At 48.8% G+C, this 27,401-nt stretch overlaps 1 protein-coding gene across 3 annotated transcripts in view; it reads right to left on the reverse strand.

Moving 5' to 3' along the window:
• Positions 1–7,205: 7,205 nt before the first annotated feature.
• Positions 7,206–27,401, reverse strand: part of LOC147663817 (transcription initiation factor TFIID subunit 1-like) — a 382,030-nt gene continuing 361,834 nt past the window's right edge. For all 3 annotated transcript variants that reach the window (XM_086950182.1, XM_086950180.1, XM_086950181.1), the window contains one exon: positions 7,206–8,982. In XM_086950182.1, the coding sequence (XP_086806308.1) occupies positions 8,763–8,982 (220 nt within the window). In that variant the 3' untranslated portion in view covers positions 7,206–8,762. The remainder of the gene's footprint in view (positions 8,983–27,401) is intronic.

Here is a 27,401-nt window from a genome sequence, read left to right on the forward strand (position 1 = left end):
CCCTCGTTGGTTGTGCTTGCTCTCCTGCCCCCTCGTTGGTTGTGAGCGTTTTTTCTGGCCTCTGTTCCCTGTGTGTGGCTGTGTGTGTGTGGCTCTATGTGTGTGGCTCTGTGTGTGGCTCTGTATGTGTGTGTGTGGGTGGGTAGCTGTGTGTGTGTGTGGGTGGCTGTGTGTGTGTGGCTCTGTGTGTGTGTGTGTGTGGCTGTGTGTGTGTGTGTGGGTGGGTGGCTCTGTGTGTGGGTGGCTCTGTGTGTGTGTGGGTGGCTCTGTGTGTGTGTGGGTGGCTCTGTGTGTGTGTGGGTGGCTCTGTGTGTGAGTGGGTGGCTCTGTATGTGTGTGTGGCTCTGTGTGGGTGGCTCTGTATGTGTGTGTGGGTGGCTCTATATGTGTGTGTGGGTGGCTTTGTGTGGGTGGTTCTGTATGTGTGTGTGGGTGGCTTTGTGTGGGTGGCTCTGTGTGGGTGCAAATGCAATAGGTCTCGCATTTGCGAGCGATTAAACTATTGGCATTGTAAATGACAATGCCATTTATTTATGTTTTAAAAACCTAAATAACCAGAACCTGTTTCCTCCTGAGGCGAATTAGCCGGGAGTTTGTTTGCTCTTATTTTAAAAATTGTGTCACCATTTACCTGTAATTTTAGAAAGCACGCCGCTCTTGGCACTTAGGAAACTGCTGGGAAGTCACTCGCTGCACAGCCGATTTGAGCGCTGTCGGTGCAAATCACTTTCCCTGACTACTCTCGCCGCCATCGAACGCGAGGCCACGCCCACTCGAGGCCACGCCCCCCACCCCGCACTTAAAGCGCTGAATGCGAGCGCTCTGAGTCAGAACCTGTTTCCTCCTGAGGCGAATTAGCCGGGAGTTTGTTTGCTCTTATTTTAAAAATTGTGTCACCATTTACCTGTAATTTTAGAAAGCACGCCGCTCTTGGCACTTAGGAAACTGCTGGGAAGTCACTCGCTGCACAGCCGATTTAAGCGCTGTCTGTGCAAATCACTTTCCCTGACTACTCTCGCCGCCATCGACCGCGAGACGCGAGGCCACGCCCACTCGAGGCCACGCCCCCCACCCCGCACTTAAAGCGCTGAATGCGAGCGCTCTGAGTCAGAACCTGTTTCCTCCTGAGGCGAATTAGCCGGGAGTTTGTTTGCTCTTATTTTAAAAATTGTGTCACCATTTACCTGTAATTTTAGAAAGCACGCCGCTCTTGGCACTTAGGAAACTGCTGGGAAGTCACTCGCTGCACAGCCGATTTGAGCGCTGTCGGTGCAAATCACTTTCCCGGACTACTCTCGCCGCCATCGACCACGAGACGCGAGGCCACGCCCACTCGAGGCCACGCCCTCCACCCCGCACTTAAAGCGCTGAATGCGAGCGCTCTGAGTCAGAACCTGTTTCCTCCTGAGGCGAATTAGCCGGGAGTTTGTTTGCTCTTATTTTAAAAATTGTGTCACCATTTACCTGTAATTTTAGAAAGCACGCCGCTCTTGGCACTTAGGAAACTGCTGGGAAGTCACTCGCTGCACAGCCGATTTGAGCGCTGTCGGTGCAAATCACTTTCCCTGACTACTCTCGCCACCATCGACCGCGAGACGCGAGGCCACGCCCACTCGAGGCCACGCCCCCCGCCCTCGCTCCCCTTGATAGTATGTGCTTACACCGTACGCGCAGCGGACGGGCGCAGCGGGCGCGCCGTCAGCGCGCCGAAGGCGCGCCAAAGGCAAGCCCGTCTGGGCCCGTCCGGGCCCAGCCGGCCCTAGGCCCCACCACTATGCCCATCCTACCCAGGAACAACCTGATATACCCCCGGGACAAGCTGTTAGCTTTAAAAACCCAGAAACACCCCTCCTGCTTGCGCACTTTGACGGACGATAACCCCTTCATTAGATGTAACCTTTGTAACCCTGTCGGCCCGGACTCGGCACCTAGCGGACTGCAACTTGGCCTACTTAACTGCAGGTCGCTCGTGAAGCACGCGCACAAAATCAACCTTTTAATCACCAACCATGCAACAGATATCTTGTTTCTAACTGAAACATGGATTACGTCCAGCAATGGCCCCGACATAGTCCTTGCACTCCCTCCCGGGTACCTTATGTGTTCACTGAACAGATCAGAGGGGAGAGGTGGTGGACTAGCTATAATTTACAAGGACGTTATTACTTGCAGAACTTCGGATGGCAACATCAAGGGATGTGAAAGCTGTAACTTTGCCATACAAATCTCCCCAGTTACCTCACTGTCTGGAACCCTCGTATACCGCCCTCCAGGCCACTTGGCCGAATTTCCAAGTAAAATCATCGATAAGATCTCCATTGAGTGTACATCCTCCTCCAACTACCTACTTTTGGGGGACCTTAATGTCCACTTTCTGGACCCGGCCGACAAGCAGGCGATAAAACTGCTACAGGACATCACCTCCACCGGCCTTGACCTAAAAAATCGACAGGCCACTCATGATAGAGGGCAATTGCTCGACCCCATATTTACAAACATCCCAGACTTGAAAACCCTTGATCACGTCCCCCTCCCCTGGACAGATCATTTCCTGGTCCCCTTCGTATGGGCGATTAACTCTCCGCCCCCTCTATCCCCCAAAATAAGAATCCGGACAAGACGATGGCACAAACTGGACCCGGACGAATGGGCAGCTAAACTAAGGGAAAACGTCCCTCTTCCCTCTCAAGACAACATAGTTGCGGACAAAGAATTCAACACGTGGGTCACCCAATCCCTTGACACCATCCTGCCAAAAACCAGCTCCTTGAAACGCACCAAGAGAGTCAATCCGTCCCCATGGTACACCCCTGAACTTAACCTTTTGCGGAAGGCCTGCAAGAGGAACGAATGCTCTTGGAGGAAGGACAAAACGGCAGAGAAAAAAGATATATTTCGTACCTCTATAAATATCTACAAAAAGCAGTTACGTAACACCAAATCTGTTTTCTACGAGAGTAGAATTAAAAATGCCGCATGTTCGGCCCACGAAACCTTCGCCGTCCTAAAAGAACTCCTGCATGCCCTGTCCCTCCTCTCAAGCCACTCGATCCCAAAGAAGCGGAAAGCAAATGTACTAATCTCGCCACCTTCTTTGACGAGAAAATAAAAAAAATCCTCCAAGCCATTCCCCCCCCCCGAACCGGGGTACACGGACAGGGCTCGCATAAATTCTACTACCCCCCCCCCCCCCCCCCCCCCACCTGGACGCCTTCGGTCCAGTCACCACGGAAGAGGTTGAGACAACACTGGCCTCAATCAAAAGTGGGTCCCCACTCGACCCTGCACCCCTCCGCTTCCTGAAAAAAGTGACTAGCACCATCACACCCCCCCTCACGGAACTGATCAACTCCTCCTTCCTGCAGGGCACAGTACCCCCTAGCTGGAAGGCGGCAGCGGTCAAAGGCCTTCTAAAGAAACCCTCGTTAGACCCACAGGACCTCTCCAATTACAGACCCATCTCCCTCCTCCCAGGCAACAGTAAGATCGCGGAAAAGATAGTGAACAAACAACTGTCACTATTCCTGGAGAGCAACGATCTACTAGGGGTCTCCCAGACAGGGTTCCGCCCAGGACAGGGCACTGACATCGCCCTCCTGGCAGCAGTGGAGAAGGCCAGAAGCATTCTGGACACAGGAGGATCAGTGGCAGTGATCCTCCTGGACCTCAGTGCGGCCTTCAACACTGTGGACCATCCTACCCTTATCCAACGACTGGGAGAAATCGGAGTAAGGGGCACGGCCTTGAAGTGGCTAAAATCCTTTCTTACAGGCCGTTCTTTCCAAGTCTGGGAGAACGACAGCCACTCACCCGTTATCCCCCTCCGCTGTGGAGTACCGCAGGGCTCATCTTTGAGCCCTACGTTATTTAACGTTTACATGGCCCCACTGGATAAACTGGTTAACCCGTTTGGCGTATCAATAATCAACTACGCGGACGATACCCAGCTGGTGGTTACCCTCTCACACCCCCACCACGCCCCCTCGGACCTTCATAGCTGTCTCACTGAAGTCCACAGCTTGATGAACCTTTCATCACTAAAATTAAACGGCTCAAAGACCGAGATACTGATGCTCGGCCACAAAGGACCCTCCCTGCCGCCTCACCTCTGGCCCGACTGCCTTCTCCAGGGACCCTGCTATCCTAATGTTCAGAAGGTGCGCACCCCTCTCCAGGGACCTGTTGGACAGGCCTCGTGAAAGGCCCGCTCTCTCCCCACATGATAGGGTCCGAGCACCGGCTCTCCCGGTGTCACCAGAAGAACCACCCCGGCAACCCACAGAAGCAACCCGCAACCCGTCCCCAACGGGACGCCTGCCCCCGAACACCACAACATCGGCCGGCCCGGGCCACCATCAGCAGCATTGCCCCGGCCCAGCCGCCATCTTGGACACTGCACCACGAGGCCGCGTGGCCTCAGCTCGACCCCAACCCTGGGCCTGGCCAGGCCCCGACATCGAGGCACCACCATCCACCCAGGAGGTGAACATACCACTTGGCAGGTCAATGGGAGAGAGGAGTGTCGATGGCTCTCCCCCGCCAGGTGCCGATCGCCCCCAGCCTCCCCGGGCGCTGGCTCCACCCCCCTGCTGGGTGTCTGGACTCCCTCATCCTGGACCTCCCGACCTCCAAGAGCGAGGGTCCGGACATCAAAGGAGGCCAGACCTATAACTAGGGCAGCTCCAGAGCAGGAAGGCAGTTGTATCCTGGAGTCGAGAGACACCTTGAAGAACTCATCCTTGACGGACTGCTGGCGCTGCAGCAGCCCTGCCTTGTGAATCATCGTCCTGCCTGCTGGCGCTGCCGCGGCTTTCTGCAACCTACATCCTCGTCGGGACCTGCTGGCGCTGCCGCGGCCCTCTGCAACCTACATCCTCGTCGGGACCTGCTGGCGCTGCTGCGGCCCTCTGCAACCTACATCCTCGTCGCGACCTGCTAGCGCTGCCGCGGCCCTCTGCAACCTACATCCTCGTCGGGACCTGCTGGCGCTGCCGCGGCCCTCTGCAACCTACATCTTCGTCGGGACCTGCTGGCGCTGCCGCGGCCCATCCTTGTGTGAACCATCGCCCTTGCCGGCTGGCGCTGCCGCGGCCCTTCTCAAGTGAGACTTATCATCCGAGCCTGCTGGCGCTGCCGCGGCCCGACCTTCTAGAACTCCGAGCTCGAGGATTGTGAGCTATCCATCGTACCACCTCAGTACCAGACCGGTACCAAGACTGTCCCGCTACCCCTTTCCCTTCCAGAGACTAGAATTGAGAGGACCCTCGTGTCCCGATCTCACTGTATCGCTGATATCCTTGCTTCAAGAATCGTATATAAGGAGTGTTGACCTCATCCTTGTGTGGTGTCCATCTGTGGGGGGGAAGTTACTTGTCTGTACGATCGCTGGAGACGGCCCTCTCCGGAGGCCTCTCCCCTTGTCCTCGGCCGACCCTCCAGGTCCCCGTCTAACAGGACCCTGCTATCATAACGTTCACAAGGTGCGCACCCCTCTCCGTGACCCTGCTATCCTCACGTCCACAAGGTGCGCACCCCTCTCCAGGGACCCGCTATCCTCACATCACAAGGTGCGCACCCCTCTTCAGGGTCCCTGCTATCCTTAGGTACACAAGGTGTGCACCCCTCTCCAGGGGCTCTGCTATCTTCATGTCCACAAGGTGCGCAACCTCTCCAAGACCCAGCTATCTTCACGTTTACAAGGTCAACACCCCTCTCCAGGAACCCTGCTATCCTCACGTCCACAAGGTGCGCACCCCTCTCCAGGGACCCTGCTATCCTCGCGTGCAAAAGGTGCGCACTCCTCTGCGGGACCCTGCTATCCTCACGTCCACAAGGTGCGCACCCCTCTCCAGAGCCCCTGCTTTCCTCACGTTCACAAGGTGCCCACCCATCTCCAGGGACCCTGCTATCCTCACGTCAACAAGGTACGCACCGCTCTCCGGGAGCCTGCTATCCTCACGTTTACAATGTGCGCACCCCTCTCCAGGGACCCGCTATCCTCACATCACAAGGTGCTCACCCCTCTCCAGGGACCCTGCTATCCTCATGTCCACAAGGTGCACACCCCTCTCCAGGACCCTGCTATCCTCACGTTTACAAGGTCCGCACCCCTCTCCAGGAAACCTCCTATCCTCACGTCCACAAGGTGCGCACCCCTCTCCAGGGACCCTGCTATCCGAACGTTCAGAAGGTGCGCACCCCTCTCCAGGGACCCTACTATCATATCGTCCACAAGGTGCTCACCACTCTCCGTGACCCTGCTATCCTCACGTCCACAAGGTGCGCACCCCTCTCCATGGACCCTGCTATCCTCACGTCCACAAGGTGCGCACCCCTCTCAGGGACCCTGCTACCCTCACGTTTACAAGGTGCGCACCCCTCTCCAGAAACCATGCTATCCTCACGTCCACAAGGTGCCCACCCCTCTCCAGGGCCCCTGCTTTCCTCATGTTCACAAGGTGCCCAACCCTCTCCAGGGACCCTGCTATCCTCACGTTCACAAGGTGTCCACCTCTCTCCAGGGACCCTGCTATCCTCATGCCAACAAGGTACGCACCCCTCTCCGGGACCCTACTATCCTCACGTTTACAAGGTGCGCACCCCTCTCCAGGGACCCGCTATCTTCACATCACAAGGTGCGCACCCATCTTCAGGGACCCTGCTATCCTCATGTCCACAAGGTGCGCACTCCTCTCCGGGACCCTGCTATCCTCACGTCCAAAAGGTGCGCATCCCTCTCCAGGGACCCTGCTATCCTTAGGTACACAAGGTGCGCACCCCTCTAAAGGGACCCTGCTATCCGAACGTTCAGAAGGTGCGCACCCCACTCAGGGACCCTGCTATCCTCACATCCACAAGGAGTGCACCCCTCTCTGGGACCCTGCTATCCTCACGTTTACAAGGTGCGCACCCCTCTCCAGGAACCCTGCTATCCTCACGTCCACAAGGTGCCCACCCCTCTCCAGGGCCCCTGCTTTCCTCATGTTCACAAGGTGCCCAACCCTCTCCAGGGCCCCTGCTTTCCTAATGACCACAAGGTGCGCACCCCTCCCAAGGGACCCTGCTATCCTCACCTTCACACAGGTGCACTCCACCCCAGGCACTCTGCTATCCTAGGGTCTAGAAGCAGCATATCTCTGTCCCGGAGCTATATTATGACACCTCTACTGAATGACTTTCTGAATCTTAAATAAACATAAGTAGGATACACTCATTTTGTCTTTATTTACATATCAAAAGCACAATATAGAACACAGTATAAAAGCAGTGCAATGAAGAGGGCCCATTTCTTCTGTAGTCTTCAGTATTTGAGCTCCAATTGAGAAGTCTATCAAGCCGGGCAAATGACCTCAAGGAAAAGACGATCAGATGAAGCAAGTGTGCGATACGACAGGATGTTGGCTTGAGTAGCCAATCTGAAACATCAGGACGTCTCACTTAGAGAGACTGTCTGCCACAATAGGCCTTCTGGCACTGCAAGCTGACTGAGGTGGCCGCATGTCTGATGCATTAGGAGGTTGTGCACTGCAGATGACAGCATCTGTGCCCTGAGAAGTGCAAACGCCGAGCTCAGCGGTGACCTCTAATACTCCACCTGGTATCCAAATTCATACAGGGAGCCACACACCAAACTCACGCTCTTCTTTTATTAACCAAGAAGGATGCAGTTAGTCCTCCGGAATGGCGGGTCCTTCCAAATGCTTTAAATGTACCACCTTCTGGGGTCTTTGGGGTCTTTTCCACATCGCCAATAGTACTTCGTTACCTGGCTGATGTCAGCTTTTAGGGTTTGTGCTTGCTTTTGGCTGCGTGTCACATGAGCCTGAGCATCAGGTGTGTAACACCTACCAGACAGGAAGGTGAGGGGCCCTGGCAGCGGTTTGGGCTTTGCAACATTTGAACAGGAGAGCATGGCTCTACTTCTGTTGGTTGTCTTGGAGTCCGTGCTTCAATGCTCTCTGCAGTTTGTATTCTGAGATTGCTGGGTCCAGAGAGTCCGCCTCAAACACATCGGACATCTTATGAATGCCACACGAGTTCCATCACCTGGTAGATGCTCTTTCTCAGAAGCTTGGTTTGTGTCGCAGAAGTTGTTAGCAGCAGCATGGACTCCTAAAAGCTCTAAAGGACACACACTGTGAGGAAAAAAGGAACTGAAAGTGAAGAAATATACTGTTGCTTGAGTTGAGAGCTTTAAAAAGTTGCTTTAGCATTTGTGTTGAGAGTATTACAAAGTGGCCAGAGTAACACAACTTGTTAAAATAGCACCACGCTTCCAGATTTTAACTAGCAGCATGGACCACACCTAACATGATCAGGTCTATCTCAGTTGCTCCTGGTGAAGCATCAAGCTCGTCTCTGGAGCTGTTGCCTTTTCTTTGGGGCGCGCAGTTTCTGGGGATCGCTCAATGAAATGTCATGGCTGCAGACTTCACATCCCATATCCAGCAGATAGGATCGCCCCACCTCTCCCCTTGAGGAAAGACGCTTGCATTTAGACTAAATCGGGAGTGCAATCGGGTTGATATGAACATTTCGTGTTCAGGTCGCAGTTCTCGTCCTTGACTGATGGTGGTGTTTGCAAAACATCATTCTCCATTAGCCAAGGTTAACCCAGCGATCACGGCCATGTTTTGTTCAGTGGCGTTCGCTGCTGTGGCGGCTGCAGTCTTCTTGCACCGAGGTTGTTACACAGCTCATATGTTCTGCTGTGATCTGCCACGGCCCTTGGGATTCTTCCTTCTCAAAACCTAAGGATCCTGTTATTCGTTGTCAGAGTCTAGATCACTATCTCCACCGATGGAATGAAACTCTTCACTATCGTCGTCTTCGGAGAGTCGAACCTGATTTAGCACGCTTGGCCCAAGGCGGCGTTCCTCCTCTTCATCCTCATCTTCCTCGGAGATTCCATACGCTCCCATGCTGCTGAAGCTTGTGTCTCGCGTGTTGGACTTTGGGCCTCGCTCTTCGTAGCTTTCATAACTGTAAGGAAAAAGAGAAAATGATGTTGAAGAAATTTAAATTGTTGCAAGTGCACTAGTCCTAGTAACACTCATGTCTAGATGTGTGTGCCTCTTTGAGATCAGTGCAGTGACTCCTGGGTGTAACATCATTTCTGTGAAACCTTAACTATGCTATCAAAAATGTCATTAACAAACCTTTGTATTTAGTAAAGAAAGAAATATAAATAGCACCCTTTATGGAAAGCTGAGATTGACTCTACTGTTTCAAAGGCATAAAATAGGCATGAAGAACAATAGTTACTTACCTGTAATCTGTGGCTCTCTTGTATTGGTGTCTTTCATAGATTCACATGCCTGAATCATTCCCAGTCCTCGGAGTGGGAGTCCCACGGTAGATAAAAAAACAATAATTATGCCCATAATTACCAAAGAGCCTTGGTAACCTAAACCAGGAAGTAAAGTAGCCAAAAACTACAAGGAAAAAAAGTTCCACATTTATGACCATCATAGTCATTATACAAAGCCCAAACTGCAGCCAATCAGGCGACAGCACCCACCAGAATGTTCTCCTCAGAGGCTCAGGCTCTCAGATTTTCTTGCGCAGAGTGTAACCAAGAGATAAGAGCATAAACCAGCCTCTGAGGGGAGGTGGGCGGGTTGCATGTGAATCTATGAAACACACCAATACTGGAGAACCACAGATTACAGGTAACTATTGTTCTTCTCCAGTATTGGGGTGTCTTTCATAGATTCACAGGCCTGAATCAGAGTAGATAGCAGTAACCAACTAATGCTTGGAAGACGCTCCTTGTTACATAAACACGTGCATAGAAAGCATGTGAGTAATATACCAAGAATTCTGTAAATATGCATCAAGACATGCAAACGTGCAATCATAGGTCAGTGCTATTATATACATACACATATGTATACCTATATATTACCTACTGGCGGTCGCCAGTAGGTAGTTATAGTTAGGATTTTTTTCAATGTTAAATCTCAAAATTCTATTTGGGATAACTTTGGCTTCGGTTGACAAATCTGCCTGAAAATTTCCTCAAATTGGCCTCGCGGCGCCCCGGTCCCTCCCTGAAAGTTTGGGGGGGATTCGTCAAGTGGGGTCCGAGATAAAAGGGGGGTCCCAGAACGCGTTTTCCCCATGTTAATTTCCATAGGGCGGTCGATTTCACTTTTAGCTCGAACGGCTGAATGGATTTACACCAAACTTGGCAAAATTGTAGGGACTAGTAGCCCGATGTGCCTTTGCTATGTCTCAAGATATGTGCTGCAGTGGATTTTGAGTAATTTAGGTTCAAAAAAATATATATATCTATAGGCGCGCCCCGGTACGCGCACCGGGCGCACCACGCGACTTGCGCGCAGAAAGCTGATTGGCTCTTAGGTGTCTGTAAACATTCTAAACAGTCTGGAGCGGCCGCCATCTTGTGTCTCGGTAAAATCGAGACACAAGAGGTGGCAAAAACAAAGGGGGGAATTGACCATAAGGGGGCAGGGTAGACCTCCTCCTGACCCCCTAGGTTTAATATGGGGGCTAAAATAGGGTCCCGTGGGGCATTTAAAAAAAATATTTTTTTTCGATTTGCACGGGGGGAGCGCCCGGTACGCGCACCGGGAAGCGCACAGGAAAGCGCACCGGGGAGCGAAGCACGGGGAAAATCCAGGACCATATTTATGAAGGCCTTGCGCCGCCAGTTTTGTGCCGCTTGTGCGTCACTTTTTGTGACGCACCAGCGGTGTAAAAAAATGCGCATCGTTACGCTTTATTTAAAAAGTGACGCATCTAGGTAGATGGGTCACTTTTTTAAACCCTGCGCCACATTATACCTGCGTCAGGTATAATGTATGCAGAGGGGGCGTTCCACCGCAAAAAGCTTCGCAATAGCGACGCAGTGAAATCTATGAGATTTCACTGCGTCACTTTTAGGATGCTGTTGCGTCAAAATCTTGCGCCTGCCTCACAGCAGGTGTAAGACTGACGCAAGACCTTTCACATGTTGCTTTCCCCATGTGAAAGGACGCATTACTGGAGTTGCGTCACTTTTGTGACGCACTCCAGTAATGCGTCAATTTTGTGTTTACAGGTACGTCAGAAATACTGACGTATCTGTAACTCCTTGCGAGTTGATTCGTCATACATTAAATATGACACATCTGGAATGTCATAATGAGTGCGCACAGAAAAGTGACGCATCGCTGTTTTCACGTAGCGATGCGTCACTTTTCAGAAATGAGGCCTCCAGTTTATTCATTGTGTCACCTCTACGACCCTGTCTTGCGTCAATACGTCCCTTTTGCATACATTACACCTGACGTAGGAATAATGTGGCACAGGGGTTTACAAAGTGATGTATTTTCCTAGAAACGCCATTTTGTAAATATGAATAAATAAGGTGCCTTGCGCCGCCAGTTTTGCGCCGCCTGTGTGTCACTTTTTGTGACGCACCAGCGGTGTAAAAAAATGCGCATCGTTACACTTTATTTAAAAAGTGACGCATCTAGGTAGATGGGTCACTTTTTTAAACCCTGCGCCACATTATACCTGCATCAGGTATAACGTATGCAGAGGGGGCGTTCCCCCGCAAAAAGCTTCGTAATAGCGACGCAGTGAAATCTAGGAGATTTCACTGCGTCACTTTTAGGATGCTGTTGCGTCAAAATCTTGCACCTGCCTCACAGCAGGTGTAAGACGGACGCAAGACCTTTCACATGTTGCTTTCCCCATGTGAAAGGACGCATTACTGGAGTTGCGTCACTTTTGTGACGCACTCCAGTAATGCGTCAATTTTGTGTTTACAGGTACGTCAGAAATACTGACGTATCTGTAACTCCTTGCGAGTTGATTCGTCATACATTAAATATGACACATCTGGAATGTCATAAGGAGTGCGCACAGAAAAGTGACGCATCGCTGTTTTCACGTAGCGATGAGTCACTTTTCAGAAATGAGACCTCCAGTTTATTCACTGTGTCACCTCTACGACCCTTTCTTGCGTCAATACGTCCCTTTTGCATACATTACACCTGACGTAGGAATAATGTGGCACAGGGGATTACAAAGTGGCGTATTTACCTAGAAACGCCACTTTGTAAATATGAATAAATAAGGTGCATTTTTTATTGGACTGTTGCGTCACAAAAAGTGATGCTTTGGTGGCGTTAAAGTGACGCATGGCTTCATAAATGAGGCCTTCTGCCTTCAACTCCAGCAATGCATCTTTTATTATCCTTCCACACCCCTGTTCCTTTTCAACATTTTCTTTGAATATCAACATTCCCCATATTCACTCTTCTTCTCCTTACTTTCTTTCCTAACACTCACCTTCTTTCAGTCCTCCTACTTCACTTCCTTTCTCCTCTCATACCTTTCTGTTCTTTCTTACTCATTCTTCTTTCCATTATTAATGCTCTCTATTTCACTTACTCTTTTTTCATTTTTTTAAGAATATAGCTCTTTGATGAGAATTGGAGGTAGTTCTGAAAATAACTTTTGGTTTTCTTCTTTTTTCTAAACAGGAACAAAAACAGGGAATGGAAACTGCTCAACAGGAGCAAAAAAATCAAAAAAATTAGGGGTGGGAAGGGCAGCGATGGTTCTCCAATGCTCGAACCATGAGCAGGACACTTTGTTCCCCAAAGGTAAGGAGTTGATTGCAGTATCTGAGGACACCATGGTTAAATGCAGGTTGAATGTTTGGCACGAGCTCCTGCGATTGCCCCCTCCCAGAAGAAGTTGCTCCTCCGGTGGATGTAGAGGCCCCATCACTGGGAACCTCTTGTGCCAGAGCCCTCACACTTTCCCGGGCAAAATTTTGGGGGTGCTTCCTCTCCACATGCCGGATCATTGTGAAGTTCCCAAAAGAGTACTTTTTTAAAGGGTTACCCCGTGACAGCTCTTCTTTGCAGATCCTGCACTCCACTTTTGGAGCATTCACCTTTTTTTGGCCAGGTGGGATTTAAAAAAAATTCCAAATGAAATGTTCCTTAACTTTTCGTTGAGGAGGCTCTTCATTGATGATTTCTGGTTCATCCTCACTGCTGGATTGTCTGGCAGCCATTGTAAAACCAAGAAATATCCAGGAGCAAAAAGGCAGGTCTTGCAGTCACAAAAGTGAAAGAAGAAGTGAAGGAAATGGGTGGGGATTTCATTCTTTGTAAAAAAAACTGTTAGCAACCAATGAAAAGTGTTATTTTAAGGTCACATGACCCGACGCGCTTACCCTACGCGCTCCGGAGCGCTTCCGGGTGCGCACACGCAGCGCGAACGTAGGCGCTTCCGGGGCGCATACGTGGTGCGAACGTAGGCGCTTCCGGAGGCGTATACTTGGCGCGAACGTAGGCGCTTCCGAGGACGCTTACGTTGCGCGCCGAAGTGACGTCATCATACTTTTACGGAAATGCATAATCATTTTCCTTATAAAAAAAAACTGATTTTATTTGTATGGTACGAAATGTTTTGCATTATTATTAACTTTTCATTCATATTTTTTTTTCACGAACGAAGGTAGCGCTCTGGGTGCGCTTTCCGGTGAGCTTACCGGAGAGCTTGCCGGAGAGCTTACCGGAGTACCACCTGTCCCCTAAAGAAACGAATTCTTGAGCACATCCATGCAATACAGAACAAAGACTTTTCCTATGCCATGGCAAAGCATAGGGTCAGCCATCCTGGAAAAACATGGCTGGATATGACCTACTCAGGCGTGGCCGTAGCGTCTCAACATGAACGGGGTGGAGATAGAAAATTGAAACTGAGACGGCTTGAATCTAAACTAATCATGAGATTCAAAACCATGCAGCCCCTGGGACTAAATGGAGATGCTGAACTACATGTCCAGTTATGATTATAAAGAGGGGTGATGGAGAAATTGTTTGGACTGGACAATAGAATTGAATTATAACTGTAATAATTTTTGCATGTGCGCATATATAGTGATGTCGCCCAAAGCATTGATAGTAGCACACACTCCTGTTCATTTGTGGCAAATGATTGCGGTGGCAAGGGCACTCAGCCCAGGAACCTCCAGCGCTCCCAACACTGCTTCAGCGCAAAATATGCTAATCCTAATATAGAACACTTAGTTCATAAGACAGAGATTGCCAACATATAGCCGCATAGGGAGCGCATAGCACCGCACTGCCACTAAGATATCGGGAGGCGATACAAGCGGTTACTAACACGCACATTTAATAATCAGACATATATTGCACGGGAGGTAAGGGCACTTAGCCCTCAAACCAAAACAATATAACGTAAAGATGTTATATTGACAATGCGGGCAATCATGATTAAAATGCTAAACTCGCCGCCATCAACAAAACATGATTAGAATGGACAGCGCGTAAGCAAACGCAAAACTACAGCGCAACATCAAAAAACAAATGGATAAAGTTAATTGAATGTTGAATGTTTTCAATTTGTCTACTACTCCCAAAATGCAATGCATGTCAGTTGGACCCGGCCCTTTAGGCAGGTTCACCCCAAGACTTTTTGCTTTTTCCTAGCTTGTTTCTGGAACCTGGTGGTGGTGATTTTAGCCCTCTGCACACTTTTTCACTGTGGTACTGTGTAAAGTGCTTGAGCTCTCTGTGTATGTGTGGTGAGTGACCTGCCCTCCCATAGGAATGAATGGGGAATATGTATGCCATGGTAGTTCCTGATGTGTGGGGAGTGCAGGGTCGAGTTTGATATGTACGAACTCGTGAGATTGAATGCTGCGAAATGATATACGCGGCATGACTGTGTCTAGTGTAGACGTGCCCCTTTTAGAAGTTGGCATATTTGTGTAATTTGTGTCTGGCGTATGATTGGCTGCTGAGCCTGGTCCAGGAGTGCCTGGGCCTGCTTGTGGATTGGCTGTCTGGTTTGAGGGTGACAGGGGCTGGGGATCCCCAGAAGGTTGTCAGAGGCAGCCCGTGGATGAAAGGCTGCATCTGCTGCCAGGGAAGTGGGAGGAGATGGCACCTGGGAGTGAATGAGGCTGTGCCTGCCTGCCACAATGCTGGCTCCACCTCCCACTGGGCGGCTGTCGCCTCGGCCCCTCACAGTCAAAGGAATTCCCTATAACCAGTTCTAGCTGGTTCTCACACTGCCTGCACCCTTTAGACAAAGGATATTACAGTATAAAAAGGGTGCTGTGACACTCTAAAAATGTTCTTGTTTCTGACTTGAATCCTACCAGGGGCGTGCTGCTGCTTGGGCCCAGGGGAATCCCTGGGCCCTGCCCAGCCCCTGGATATCTGATGGACTTTCCTGAGGGAACTGGAGGACTTTTCTTTGTTGGGAGCTGCAGTGCTCCACCTATTGTCACTGAACTGGACCTATAGCGGCTGGGAGCGCTTTTCCTTGCACCTGGCTCCTGGGAGCGCTTTGTCCTGCTTCCAGCGCTTAAGAGCGCTCTATTTCGCCTGTAGCACTTGGGGAGCGCTTTATTTGTTGAAGCCAGTGCCCACCCGGCATTTGCCCGAAATTACGAGCATAGCGAGTGCCTACCTCGCTTCATATCTGAACTTACGAGGGAGTCTACCCCTCGGATACTGATACCCCGCCTGCCTGCCTAAAACGGGCTGCCGTGCTGCCCGCGGCGACCCGGAAGTGTTCGGCCGGCCGGCCAATCGCTGCACGGCCCGAGATAGGCGAACCGGAAGTCCCACCCTCGACAATGCAGCGCGAGGAGGGAGACCGGAGTGGCTGCGGAGGAGAAGCAAGGCCTGCTGCTGGGCCTCCCGTGTGCTGAGGGAGTCCCGGGGAGAGAAGGAAGCGCCGGCGAAGGAGAGCCGCCGCCCAGCAGAGAAGCCGCCGCCCGAAGGAGCCCCGCACAGGAGACAGCCCGGTGAGTCGGAAGGGCTAGGGGGGGGCGTGCGGCTGCTGTTGGTGCCGGAGAGCGGCACATGGGCGAGAGTGGAGGTAGGGCGGCCCCAGCTGGCAGTGGGCCGCCCCAACGTTTCAACGGAGCCTGAGGCTCCAATGCCCACATTTGTGTGTACGAGTCCTGAGAGGGCTCCGGGGGCATTTCTGTGTTTATGAGTCCAGGAGGGACTCCAACGACGGCTGCATTTTGTGCACGAGTCCCGAGAGACTCGAGGGGCCAGTTATTTGTTTTAGGGCCCAGAGAGGCTCCCGGACAGTTAATGATTTTGTGTCCCCAGAGGGGGGACTCCAACCATGGGGCATGTTTTGTTTAAGCCTGCGTGGCTCTACCCTGGCCATTTGTTTTAAAGTCCCACGGAGGACTTGGGGGCATGTGTATTTTTAGAGCCAGCTGACTCCAACGCCCCCCAACAGTTTCAGAGCCTGTGTGGCTCCAACGTGCGCAGAGTTTAAGAGCATGTGAGGCTCCAACAGTTGGCACAGTTCTGTTCTAGGGTCAGTGAGGACCCTGTCGCAGTTTGTCTCCAGCTGCCCAGCAATTAGTGGGCAGCTGCACCGTTTAGGCGCAAGATGGAGAGTGAGTCCCTGAGAGGGACAGAGATGGCACAGAGGTGCCCGGCCAGTCACAGCTGCGCAGCACTTAGTGCCAGCTGCAGCGTTTAGGCCCTTGTGAGTGTCCTCAGGTGCCCAGCAAGTAGTGGGCACCTTCAACGTTAAGGCTTTGCGCCAGTGGTGCACCCCTGACTGGCGCTGCATGGCAGCGCGCCCTGACATTCTGGACAACAGGGCTCTTTAGTCCCTTTATTAGATGGGGGCAGGTATGTGATTTTATTTAGTCGCAATATGATTATCTATTTGATGGTAATTGCCTAAAGTGAGTTTTGCGCAATGTGATGTGGTGCTAGGAAATGTAATGATTACACACCTGGTCTTACACCTCTGAATGTTTTTAGGCATCGTGTGTTCTTGCGCTATTGAGTTAGGTTCTGGCATCTCTGAATGATTTTATGCATCATGTGTCTTCCTTGATTTTACACCTCTGAATGTGTTGGTTTATGCATCATGTGTTTTTCCTTCCTTGCACCTCTGAATGTGTTTTTGATGCATCATGTGCCTTGTTATTACACCGCTGAATGTATGTTTTATGCATCATGTGTTGTTCCTTCCCTGCACCTCTGAATGTTGTTTATGCATCTTGTGTAATGTGTTCTTACCTATACCCCTAAATGTATTTTATTCTTAGGTGGTTGTTCTTTCCAGTACAGGTGGTACTTACCTCTTCCCAGTAGTTACTGGATGTGATTTATAACTTATTTTGTGCAATACTTATTCTAATTTCTACTAAGTGCTGATTCTGACAGGCGCCCATGTGGCCCTGTCCTGGTGTACACAATCCCTTGTGAATATTGCCCGTGCCAGTTGGCACCATATATATATTGTGATATTATCTGATGTGTTTTTACAATACAAAAGTTATTTTATAATAACCTTGTGTGGAGTTCCTTTTGTGGTGCGCCCAGGATGTTGTTGCTGTTGTGTGCTGACGCAAATGCTTTACACATTGCCTCCGGGATAAGCCTGTCTGCTCGTGCTAAGCTACCAAGGGGGTGAGCAGGGGTTATCTTGGCGTGTGACTCCCTTGCCCTGACTAGAATGGTGGTTTCTGCCTAACCAGAAATAGCCAGTTCTAACAATGTCACATGCGTATATAATGAGAAATGGAAAAGGTACCAATTGTCTGAATACTTGCCGTGATTAAGAACGCCGAGTTCGAAACGCGTAGGCGATCACAGTTGATGAAATAAAACCCTGAAAATTCCCTGAGTGGAGTGCCATCATTCTTTTGGAATAATTGCGTGACGTTTATTGGCGGGATACTGTCTTGATCCAGAAGATGGCACCAGCATTATAGCGCTCCCCCTGCGACGAGACAAGTTGCGAGGAGATATTAGAAATACAGGGGAGAGCACAAAGCACCATCCGCGATCCTACAACCTAACCGGTACATCGAGCATCCGTAAAAGCGGCGCGAAAGTGCAACCTGACATTGGAACTGCCAGGAGTAAGAAGCACGAGCCTAACAAGGTGAGCGAACAAACAGGAGTAAACAAACCGCCCCACCACCTGACTGGTTGAGCGCCGACGTGCTGGGTCGGAGGACACGGACACGGCCGGGAGTCTCCCAAGTAAGAGAAACTTCGGTTGTGGGTAAATGTTTAAGGGCGTTGCAGCGAGGTGGAACAGAAGTACTGAGGCTACAGCAAGCCGCACTGCAGAAGTCTCAGAAAAATCGATCTGAGACCACCCACCTCACTCGGGGAACCATACCAACTGTGATTTAGGAGTAGAGCAACTCCGGTTGTAATAATCTAAACTTAGGTTATTTACGCTGACCAGACATACAGTCCCTTCAAAAAGAGAGCTCTTGACAAATCGCGCCACAGTGCAGAGTGACACCACACGTAAGCGCAAGCACCAGATCACGCGAATAGTGAAATGGAAGAACGAAGTGCTAAACGGGCTTCAAAAGCGGAAAACATGTTTAGAAAAAATACCCCAGGCACGAAACGCGGTGATGAAACCAACAAAAATGCACAGGCAACACCCTCAAATACCAAACAATTATTTGTTAAACTTGAGAAATTACAGCGTAAAGAAATATCACGCTCATGGGAAATAATTACCCTTGAAAAGTATATTGAATGTGCAATGGTCCCAAGGGGATTGAGAATCTTCACGTTACCAAACCACCCGGACACAAAGCCGGAAATGTAGGAAGAATGGGGGAAGAACAACATGGCTTGCTCCAGAAACATGTTGCTCATAATAATAATACATCTGGCCATTGCTGATATTGAGAAGCAAATAATAGATGTGAAAGAAGATATTGAAGTAGTAAAAAAAATTGAGAGAGGATATGGAAAAAAATCTAGACAAGCATGAAGAAGAAGTTCAAAATAGAAAACAGCGGAAATTCCGAAGAGATGAGGATGATTATGAATTTGGTACGATCTTAACATTCGCAATAAAATATGACACCTATAAAAAACAATGGAATCAAGCCTCAGCAAAAACCGATGACAAATCTGCTAGTGAGGAAGAATCGGACTGGAGCGAGGAAAACAACGACAAAGAGGAGCTCAAAAATTCTGTTTTTTAGACGAGCTCCAGATGCTCTACAAAGGGCAACAAACGCCAAAAGCAACACCCTCAAGATGAGGATACCGTCGGACCCGGGCAAAAGGAAGCGGCTTCTTCCAGCCAAAAAGTCAAGCCGCAAAACAAGGAGAGGCAGGAAATCAAAGCGGCGGCTACAACCTGAGGAACCGAACGATAGTAAGAAAATGAGATCATCTAAAGGTCATAAAAACAACAAGAAACCTCCAGATCTAGTGATAAACTTATCAAGATACACACTCACCAAAAGCGAAAACGACCTCCTCAATAAAGGACTATCTTTCTGTCCAGAAATCCATCAGGACACCATTGACACTAAAATTGATCTGTGTGTATATATATATATATATATATATATATATACACCAACCTCCGTTCTCCTCTCGCAATCGCCTTAGCCCCGATCGCGCTGGAAACAGACACGGACCAAACATGAGATGCTGGTTTTAAGATTTATTCAGCTGTCGTTGTCGCCATAACGTTTCGGCACAAAGCCTTGATCACATGATGTCACTGACCATGTCATGAGTGATGTAATATGTGATGTCATCAGCAGTGCATTACACGCGCAAGTTATAGTGAGTCAAACTAACTATAACGTGGGAATTCCAATGGTTTTATGTCAGTAAAATTTCCAGCTAACTATAACTGGGGTGAAACCTATGGTTTTTTCTGTGAATTTCATAGGTTTTTTAAATGCTAATTCCTTTCTATATCGAGTTTCTAACCTTTTTTTTTTTTTTTTACAATTTGCTGTTTTGTGTAATTATTCATTTTTTTTTATATATAATTTTTTTTCTTTTGCGCTCTGGGTGCGCGCTCCGGTAAGCTCTCCGGTAAGCTCTCCGGTAAGCTTTCCGGTAAGCTAACCGGTGAGCTCACCTGAAAGCGCACCCAGAGCGCTACTTTCGTTCGTGAAAAAAAATATGAATGAAAAGTTAATAATAATGCAAAACATTACGTACAATACAAATAAAATCAGTTTTTTTAAAAAAGGAAAATGATTATGCATTTCCGTAAAAGTTTGATGACGTCACTTCGGCGCGCAGCGTAAGTGCCCTCGGAAGCGCCTACGTTCGTGCCGCGTAAACGCACCCGGAAGCGCCTACGTTCGCGCCACGTTTGCGCCCCGGAAGCGCCTACCTTCGTGCCGCGTAAACGCACCCGGAAGCGCTCCGGAGCGCGCAGCGTAAGCGCGTCGGGTCATGTGACCTTAAAATAACACTTTTCATTGGTTGCTAACTGTTTTTTTTACAAAGAATGAAATCCCCACCCATTTCCTTCACTTCTTCTTTCACTTTTGTGACTGAAAGACCTGCCTTTTTGCTCCAGGATATTTTTTGGTTTTTCAATGGCTGCCAGACAATCCAGCAGTGAGGATGACTCCAATGAATTCATCAATGAAGAGCCTCCTCAACGAAAAGTTAAGGAACATTTCATTTGGAGATTTTTTATAATCCCACCTGGACTAAAAAAGGTAAATGCTCCAAAAGTGCAGTGCAGGATCTGCAAAGAAGAGCTATCACGAGGTAACCCTTTGAAAAAGTACTCTTTTGGGAACTTCACAATGATCCGGCATGTGGAGAGGAAGCACCCCCAGAATTTTGCCCGGGAAAGTGTCAGGGCTCTGGCACAAGAGGTTCCCAGAGATGGGGCCTCTACATCAACCGGAGGAGCAACTTCTTCTGGGAGGGGGCAATCGCAGGAGCTCGTGCCAAACATTCAACCTGCATTTCACCATGGTGTCCTCAGATACTGCAATCAACTCCTTACCTTTGGGGAACAAAGTGTCCTGCTCATGGTTCGAGCATTGGAGAACCATCGCTGCCCTTCCCACCCCTAATTTTTTTTGTTTTATTTTGCTCCTGTTGAGCAGTTTCCATTCCCTGTTTTTGTTCCTGTTTTGAAAAAAGAAAACCAAAAGTTCTTTTCAGAACTACCTCCAATTCTCATCAAAGTGCTATATTCTTAAAAAAATGAAAAAGAGTAAGTGAAATAGAGTGCATTAATAATGGAAAGGAGAATGAGTAAGAAAGAACAGAAAGGTATGAGAGGAGAAAGGAAGTGAAGTAGGAGGACAGAAAGAAGGTGAGTGTTAGGAAAAAAAGTTATAAGAAGAAGAGTGAATATGGGGAATATTGTAATTCAATGAAAATGTTGAAAAAGAACAGGAGTGTTGAAGGATAAGAAAAGATGCATTGCTGGAGTTGAAGGTAGAAGGCCTCATTTATGAAGCCATGCATCACTTTAACGCCACCAAAGCATCACTTTTTGTGACACAACATTCCAATAAAAAATGCACCTTATTTATTCATATTCACAAAGTGACGTTTCTTGGTAAATACATCACTTTGTAAACCCCTGTGCCACATTATTCCTACGTCAGGTGTAATGTATGCAAAAGGGACGTATTGACGCAAGAAAGGGTCGTAGAGGTGACACAGTGAATAAACTGGAGGCCTCATTTCTGAAAAGTGACGCATCGCTACGTGAAAACAGCAATGCATCACTTTTCTGGGCGCACTCCTTATGACATTCCAGATATGTCATATTTAATTTATGACTAATCAATTCGCAAGGAGTTACAGATACGTCAGTATTTCTGACGTATCTGTAAACACAAAAGTGACGCATTGCTGGAGTGCGTCACAAAAGTGACGCAACTCATGTAATGCGTCCTTTCACATGGGGAAAGCACCATGTGAAAGGTCTTGCGTCAGTCTTACACCTGCTGTGAGGCAGGCGCAAGATTTTGACGCAACAGCATCCTAAAAGTGACGCAGTGAAATCTCATATATTTCACTGCGTTGCTATTACCAAGCTTTTTGCGGGGGAACGCCCCCTCTGCATACATTATACCCGACACAGATATAATGTGGCGCAGGGTTTTAAAAAATCACCCATCTACCTAGATGCATCACTTTTTAAATATAGCGCAACGAGACGCATTTTTTTACACCGCTGGTGCGATGCGTCACTTTTCTGTGCGCACTCCTTACGACATTCCAGATGTGTCGTATTTAATGTATGACGAATCATGTCGCAAGGCGTTACAGATACGTCAGTATTTCTGACGTATCTGTAAACACAAAAGTGACGCATTGCTGGAGTGCGTCACAAAAGTGACGTAACTCCAGTAATGCGTCCTTTCACAAGGGGAAAGCACCATGTGAAAGGTCTTGCGTCAGTCTTACACCTGCTGTGAGGCAGGCGCAAGATTTTGACGCAACAGCATCCTAAAAGTGACGCAGTGAAATCTCATAGATTTCACTGCGTCGCTATTAACAAGCTTTTTGCGGGGGGAACGCCCCCTCTGCATACATTATACCTGACGCAGATATAATGTGGCGCAGGATTTTAAAAAGTGACCGATCTACCTAGATGCGTCACTTTTTAAATATAGCGCAACGAGGCGCATTTTTTTACACCGCTGGTGCGATGCGTCACTTTTCTGTGCGCACTCCTTACGACATTCCAGATGTGTCATATTTAATGTATGACGAATCATGTCGCAAGGAGTTACAGATACGTCAGTATTTCTGACGTATCTGTAAACACAAAAGTGACACATTGCTGGAGTGCGTCACAAAAGTGACGCAACTCCAGTAATGCGTCCTTTCACATGGGGAAAGCACCATGTGAAAGGTCTTGCGTCAGTCTTACACCTGCTGTGAGGCAGGCGCAAGATTTTGACGCAACAGCATCCTAAAAGTGACGCAGTGAAATCTCATAGATTTCACTGCGTCGCTATTAACAAGCTTTTTGCGGGGAAACGCCCCCTCTGCATACATTATACCTGACGCAGATATAATGTGGCGCAGGATTTTAAAAAGTGACCCATCTACCTAGATGCGTCACTTTTTAAATATAGCGCAACGAGGCGCATTTTTTACACCGCTGGTGCGATGCGTCACTTTTCTGTGCGCACTCCTTACGACATTCCAGATGTGTCATATTTAATGTATGACGAATCATGTCGCAAGGAGTTTACAGATACGTCAGTATTTCTGACGTATCTGTAAACACAAAAGTGACACATTGCTGGAGTGCGTCACAAAAGTGACGCAACTCCAGTAATGCGTCCTTTCACATGGGGAAAGCACCATGTGAAAGGTCTTGCGTCAGTCTTACACCTGCTGTGAGGCAGGCGCAAGATTTTGACGCAACCGCATCCTAAAAGTGACGCAGTGAAATCTCATAGATTTCACTGCGTCGCTATTACCAAGCTTTTTGCGGGGGAACGCCCCCTCTGCATACATTATACCTGACGCAGATATAATGTGGCGCAGGGTTTTAAAAAGTGACCTATCTACCTAGATGCGTCACTTTTTAAATATAGCGCAACGAGGCGCATTTTTTTACACCGCTGGTGCGATGCGTCACTTTTCTGTGCGCACTCCTTACGACATTCCAGATATGTCATATTTAATGTATGACGAATCATGTCGCAAGGAGTTACAGATACGTCAGTATTTCTAACGTATCTGTAAACACAAAAGTGACGCATTGCTGGAGTGCTTCACAAAAGTGACGCAACTCCAGTAATGCGTCCTTTCACATGGGGAAAGCACCATGTGAAAGGTCTTGCGTCAGTCTTACACCTGCTGTGAGGCAGGCGCAAGATTTTGACGCAACAGCATCCTAAAAGTGACGCAGTGAAATCTCATAGATTTCACAGCGTCGCTATTAACAAGCTTTTTGCGGGGGAACGTCCCCTCTGCATACATTATATCGGACGCAGGTATAATGTGGCGCAGGGTTTTAAAAAGTGACCCATCTACCTAGATGCGTCACTTTTTAAATATAGCGCAACGAGGCGCATTTTTTTTACACCGCTGGTGCGTCACAAAAAGTGACGCACAGGCGGCGCAAAACTGGCAGCGCAAGGCCTTCATAAATATGATCCTGGATTTTCCCCTTACTCCGCTCCCCGGTGCGCGTACCGGGCGCTCCCCCCGCGCAAATCTAAAAAAATATTTCTTTAAAATGCCCCCCGGCATTAAACCTAGAGGGTCAGGAGGGGGTCTACCCAGCCCCCTTATGGTTAATTCCCCCCTTTGTTTTTGCCACCTCTTGTGTCTCGATTTTACCGAGACACAAGATGGCGGCCGCTCCGGACTGTTTAGAATGTTTACAGACACCCGAGAGCCAATCAGCTTTCTGCGCACAAGTTGCGTGTCGCGCCTGGTGCGCGTACCGGAGCGCGCCTATAGATATATATATATATTTTGGGACCTAAATTACTCAAAATCCACTGGAGCACATATCTTGAGACATAGCAAAGGCACATCGGGCTACTAGTCCCTACAATTTTGCCAAGTTTGGTGTAAATCCATTCAGCCGTTCGAGCTAAAAGTGAAATCGACCGCCCTATGGAAATTAACATGGGGAAAACGCGTTTTGGGACCCCCCTTTTATCTTGGCCCCCGCTAGACGAATCCCCCCCCAAACTTTCAGGGAAAGACCGGAACTTGACGAGGCCATTTTGAGGAAATTTTCAAGCAGATTCGTCAACCGGTGCCAAAGTTATTCCAAATAGAATTTTGAGATTTAACATTGAAAAAAATCCTAACTATAACTACCTACTGGCCGGAAACTCAAATTTAAAAAAACACTTAAAAAAATATCCCAAATCAAAAGGAAATGCAATTATAGAGGAAGACAGAACGGAAGATCAAGCCCTCAAAATGACAGAAATACCACAATTACGAACCGCTTATGAACTGGCAAACGAAACCTCAAGCACACAACTCGGTGACACACAAGTCTTACAAGAAATGGATGTCGAAACAAACAAAAGACCCAAGACATCATTCAAGGCCAAATCCAAATTTTGCCCTATACTATATCCGGGCAACAAAATAGACATTTTCCAGGATCTGGTACTAGGAGAATTAGACAAAATGAAAAATGTCAATAAAGGTAGACCTGAAAACTTAAGTAAAAAAGAACGGCTGGCAATACAATCACTCAAATTAAACAACATCATTGAAATCAAGCCTGCCGATAAGGGAGGAAACATCGTCATCCTAGAAAAACAGGATTATATAGACGAGGCGATGAGACAACTTGGAAACACAACAAACTACACTGTCCTCAAAAAGAATCCCACCAAAGAGATGACACTGGACCTAAGAAACAAACTTGAAGCTTGGAAAGAAGCAGGCCTAATAACAGAACAGGAAAGAAGATTCCTAATGGTGGACAATCCCATCACACCCACCATATACTTTCTTCCGAAAGTACATAAGACCTTGAACAAACCGCCGGGGAGACCAATAATCTCAAGTTGTGGAAGCTTATATGAAAATGTATCAACCTATGTTGATAACTTTATTGCTCCAATTGTTCCAACTTTGACATCTTTCATAAAAGACACTGGAGATTTTCTGCGGATACTATCTAACACCGAATGGCAACTGAAGATGGCCGCCTGGTAAGAGCTCTAGTCCGGAGCTCCTAGTGCTTGGGATCCCTTTCTTGGAATTATCCCTGATATCACTCATCTTAAGCGAGGAACACAAGTAACTGGATTGCAACCTGAAAGTAACTGGATTGAATGGTGTAACACGCATACCTGGGCACTGACGGCTGGGACCCCTGCCACTTTCACCGGATCATCGGCGGAGCACAAGACAGAGGGTGAGAACCTGCTGTGGCTGTTGCGGTCGCCGAGGAGGCTGGTCGCAGTCAGTGATCCGTGCTCGACCGGGAGGCGGCGGGCGTCGGAGAAGCATTGTTGTCTGGGGCCCCGACACCCTCATCGGATCTTCGGCGTTACCCCTGAAGGTGGGCTGGCTGGAACCTGCCGTGACTGCATGCCTTCCGTGGCTGCAGCGATCGCCGGTCACGGGCGTTCACTTCTAGCCCGCGGAGCATCAGATCTTCGTCGGTGCCCTTGATGGTGGGTTGGAGCCTGCCATGACTGCCTGCCGTGGATGGATACACACCCCAGACTGCTGTGGTCACCAGTCGTCACTTTGAACACGATGGGCTGAGTGAAGTGGCGAGACCGACCCCCCCCCTACGGAGTACCGACATGGTGACGGCAAGCACTGCGAAGGCCCTGGAGGTTTGTTCCCTGCTGCTGGAGCGCCAGACCCTGGAGGCTTGTTCCCTGCTGCTGGAGCGCCAGACCCTGGATCGCATGGCTCGCGGCGGAGTTGCCTCTGGCCTCTCCCCTCTTGCCGGGAGCTGTGGCGGAGGAGCCCCTGGTCAGTGGCGGCTAGGCAGCGGTGCTGCTCGGGGAGCTGGGCGGCAGGTCGGCTGGGTCGCGGCTTGGCGGCCCCCGGGAGGACCGCGCTGCTATTACACACACACACGGAGAAGACGCCTCATAGCTTCGCCCCCCCAGGAATTGCACTAAATAAAACAAAACAACGCTGACAGCACTACCAGCGGCTATCATTTGTTAATGGAGTTCTTTATTTCTATGGAACCTTCAACTGGTAAAGAGGAATATACACACCGAAAACGTGAAAAAGGGCGTGTTGAAGCCAGCAGATCAAGCATCTCGTACTAAAAACGATCCCAAGATTATGACAAGGTATCGTGCCTCTTGCTCAGTTTTTATTTTTATTTTTACACCACTTTTCAAGCGGATTTACATGGCTTTACTTTTCTGATCCTTCTGCCCAAAATGGCTGGGGCCATAAAATTGTAGTATTTACTCGACTCCATTTCCCTGACTTCCCCAGAAAACAGATCTTTCACCCAAAATGGCTGGGGTCATAAATCTGCAACAACAAATTGCCAGACCCCCACAAAGCTAATCTAAAAGCACTGCCTTCCCCTTGGACTTCCAAAATAGACATAGGACTCACCTCTACCCTCCCAGTAACAATGCGGGCAATCATGATTAAAATGCTAAACTCGCCGCCATCAACAAAACATGATTAGAATGGACAGCGCATAAACAAACGCAAAACTACAGCGCAACATCCAAAAACAAATGGATAAAGTTAATTGAATGTTGAATGTTTTCAATTTGACTACTACTCCCAAAATGCAATGCATGTCACATGCGTATATAATGAGAAATGGAAAAGGGACCAATTGTCTGAATACTTGCCGTGATCAAGAACGCCGAGTTCGAAACGCGTAGGCGATCAAAGTTGATGAAATTAAACCCTGAAAATTCCCTGAGTGGAGTGCCATCATTGTTTTGGAACAATTGTGTGACGTTTATTGGCGGGATACTGTCTTGATCCCGAAGATGGCACCAGCATTATAGCGCTCCCCCTGCGACAAGACAAGTTGCGAGGAGATATATATATATATATATATATATATATATATATATTTTCACTGAAAAAACCATAGGTTTCACCCATGTTATAGTTAGCTGGACATTTCTCTCATACAAAACCATTGAA

This window comes from Lissotriton vulgaris, unplaced genomic scaffold (genome assembly GCF_964263255.1).
Source record: "Lissotriton vulgaris unplaced genomic scaffold, aLisVul1.2 SCAFFOLD_220, whole genome shotgun sequence".
In the NCBI taxonomy this organism is placed as follows: Eukaryota; Metazoa; Chordata; class Amphibia; order Caudata; family Salamandridae; genus Lissotriton; species Lissotriton vulgaris.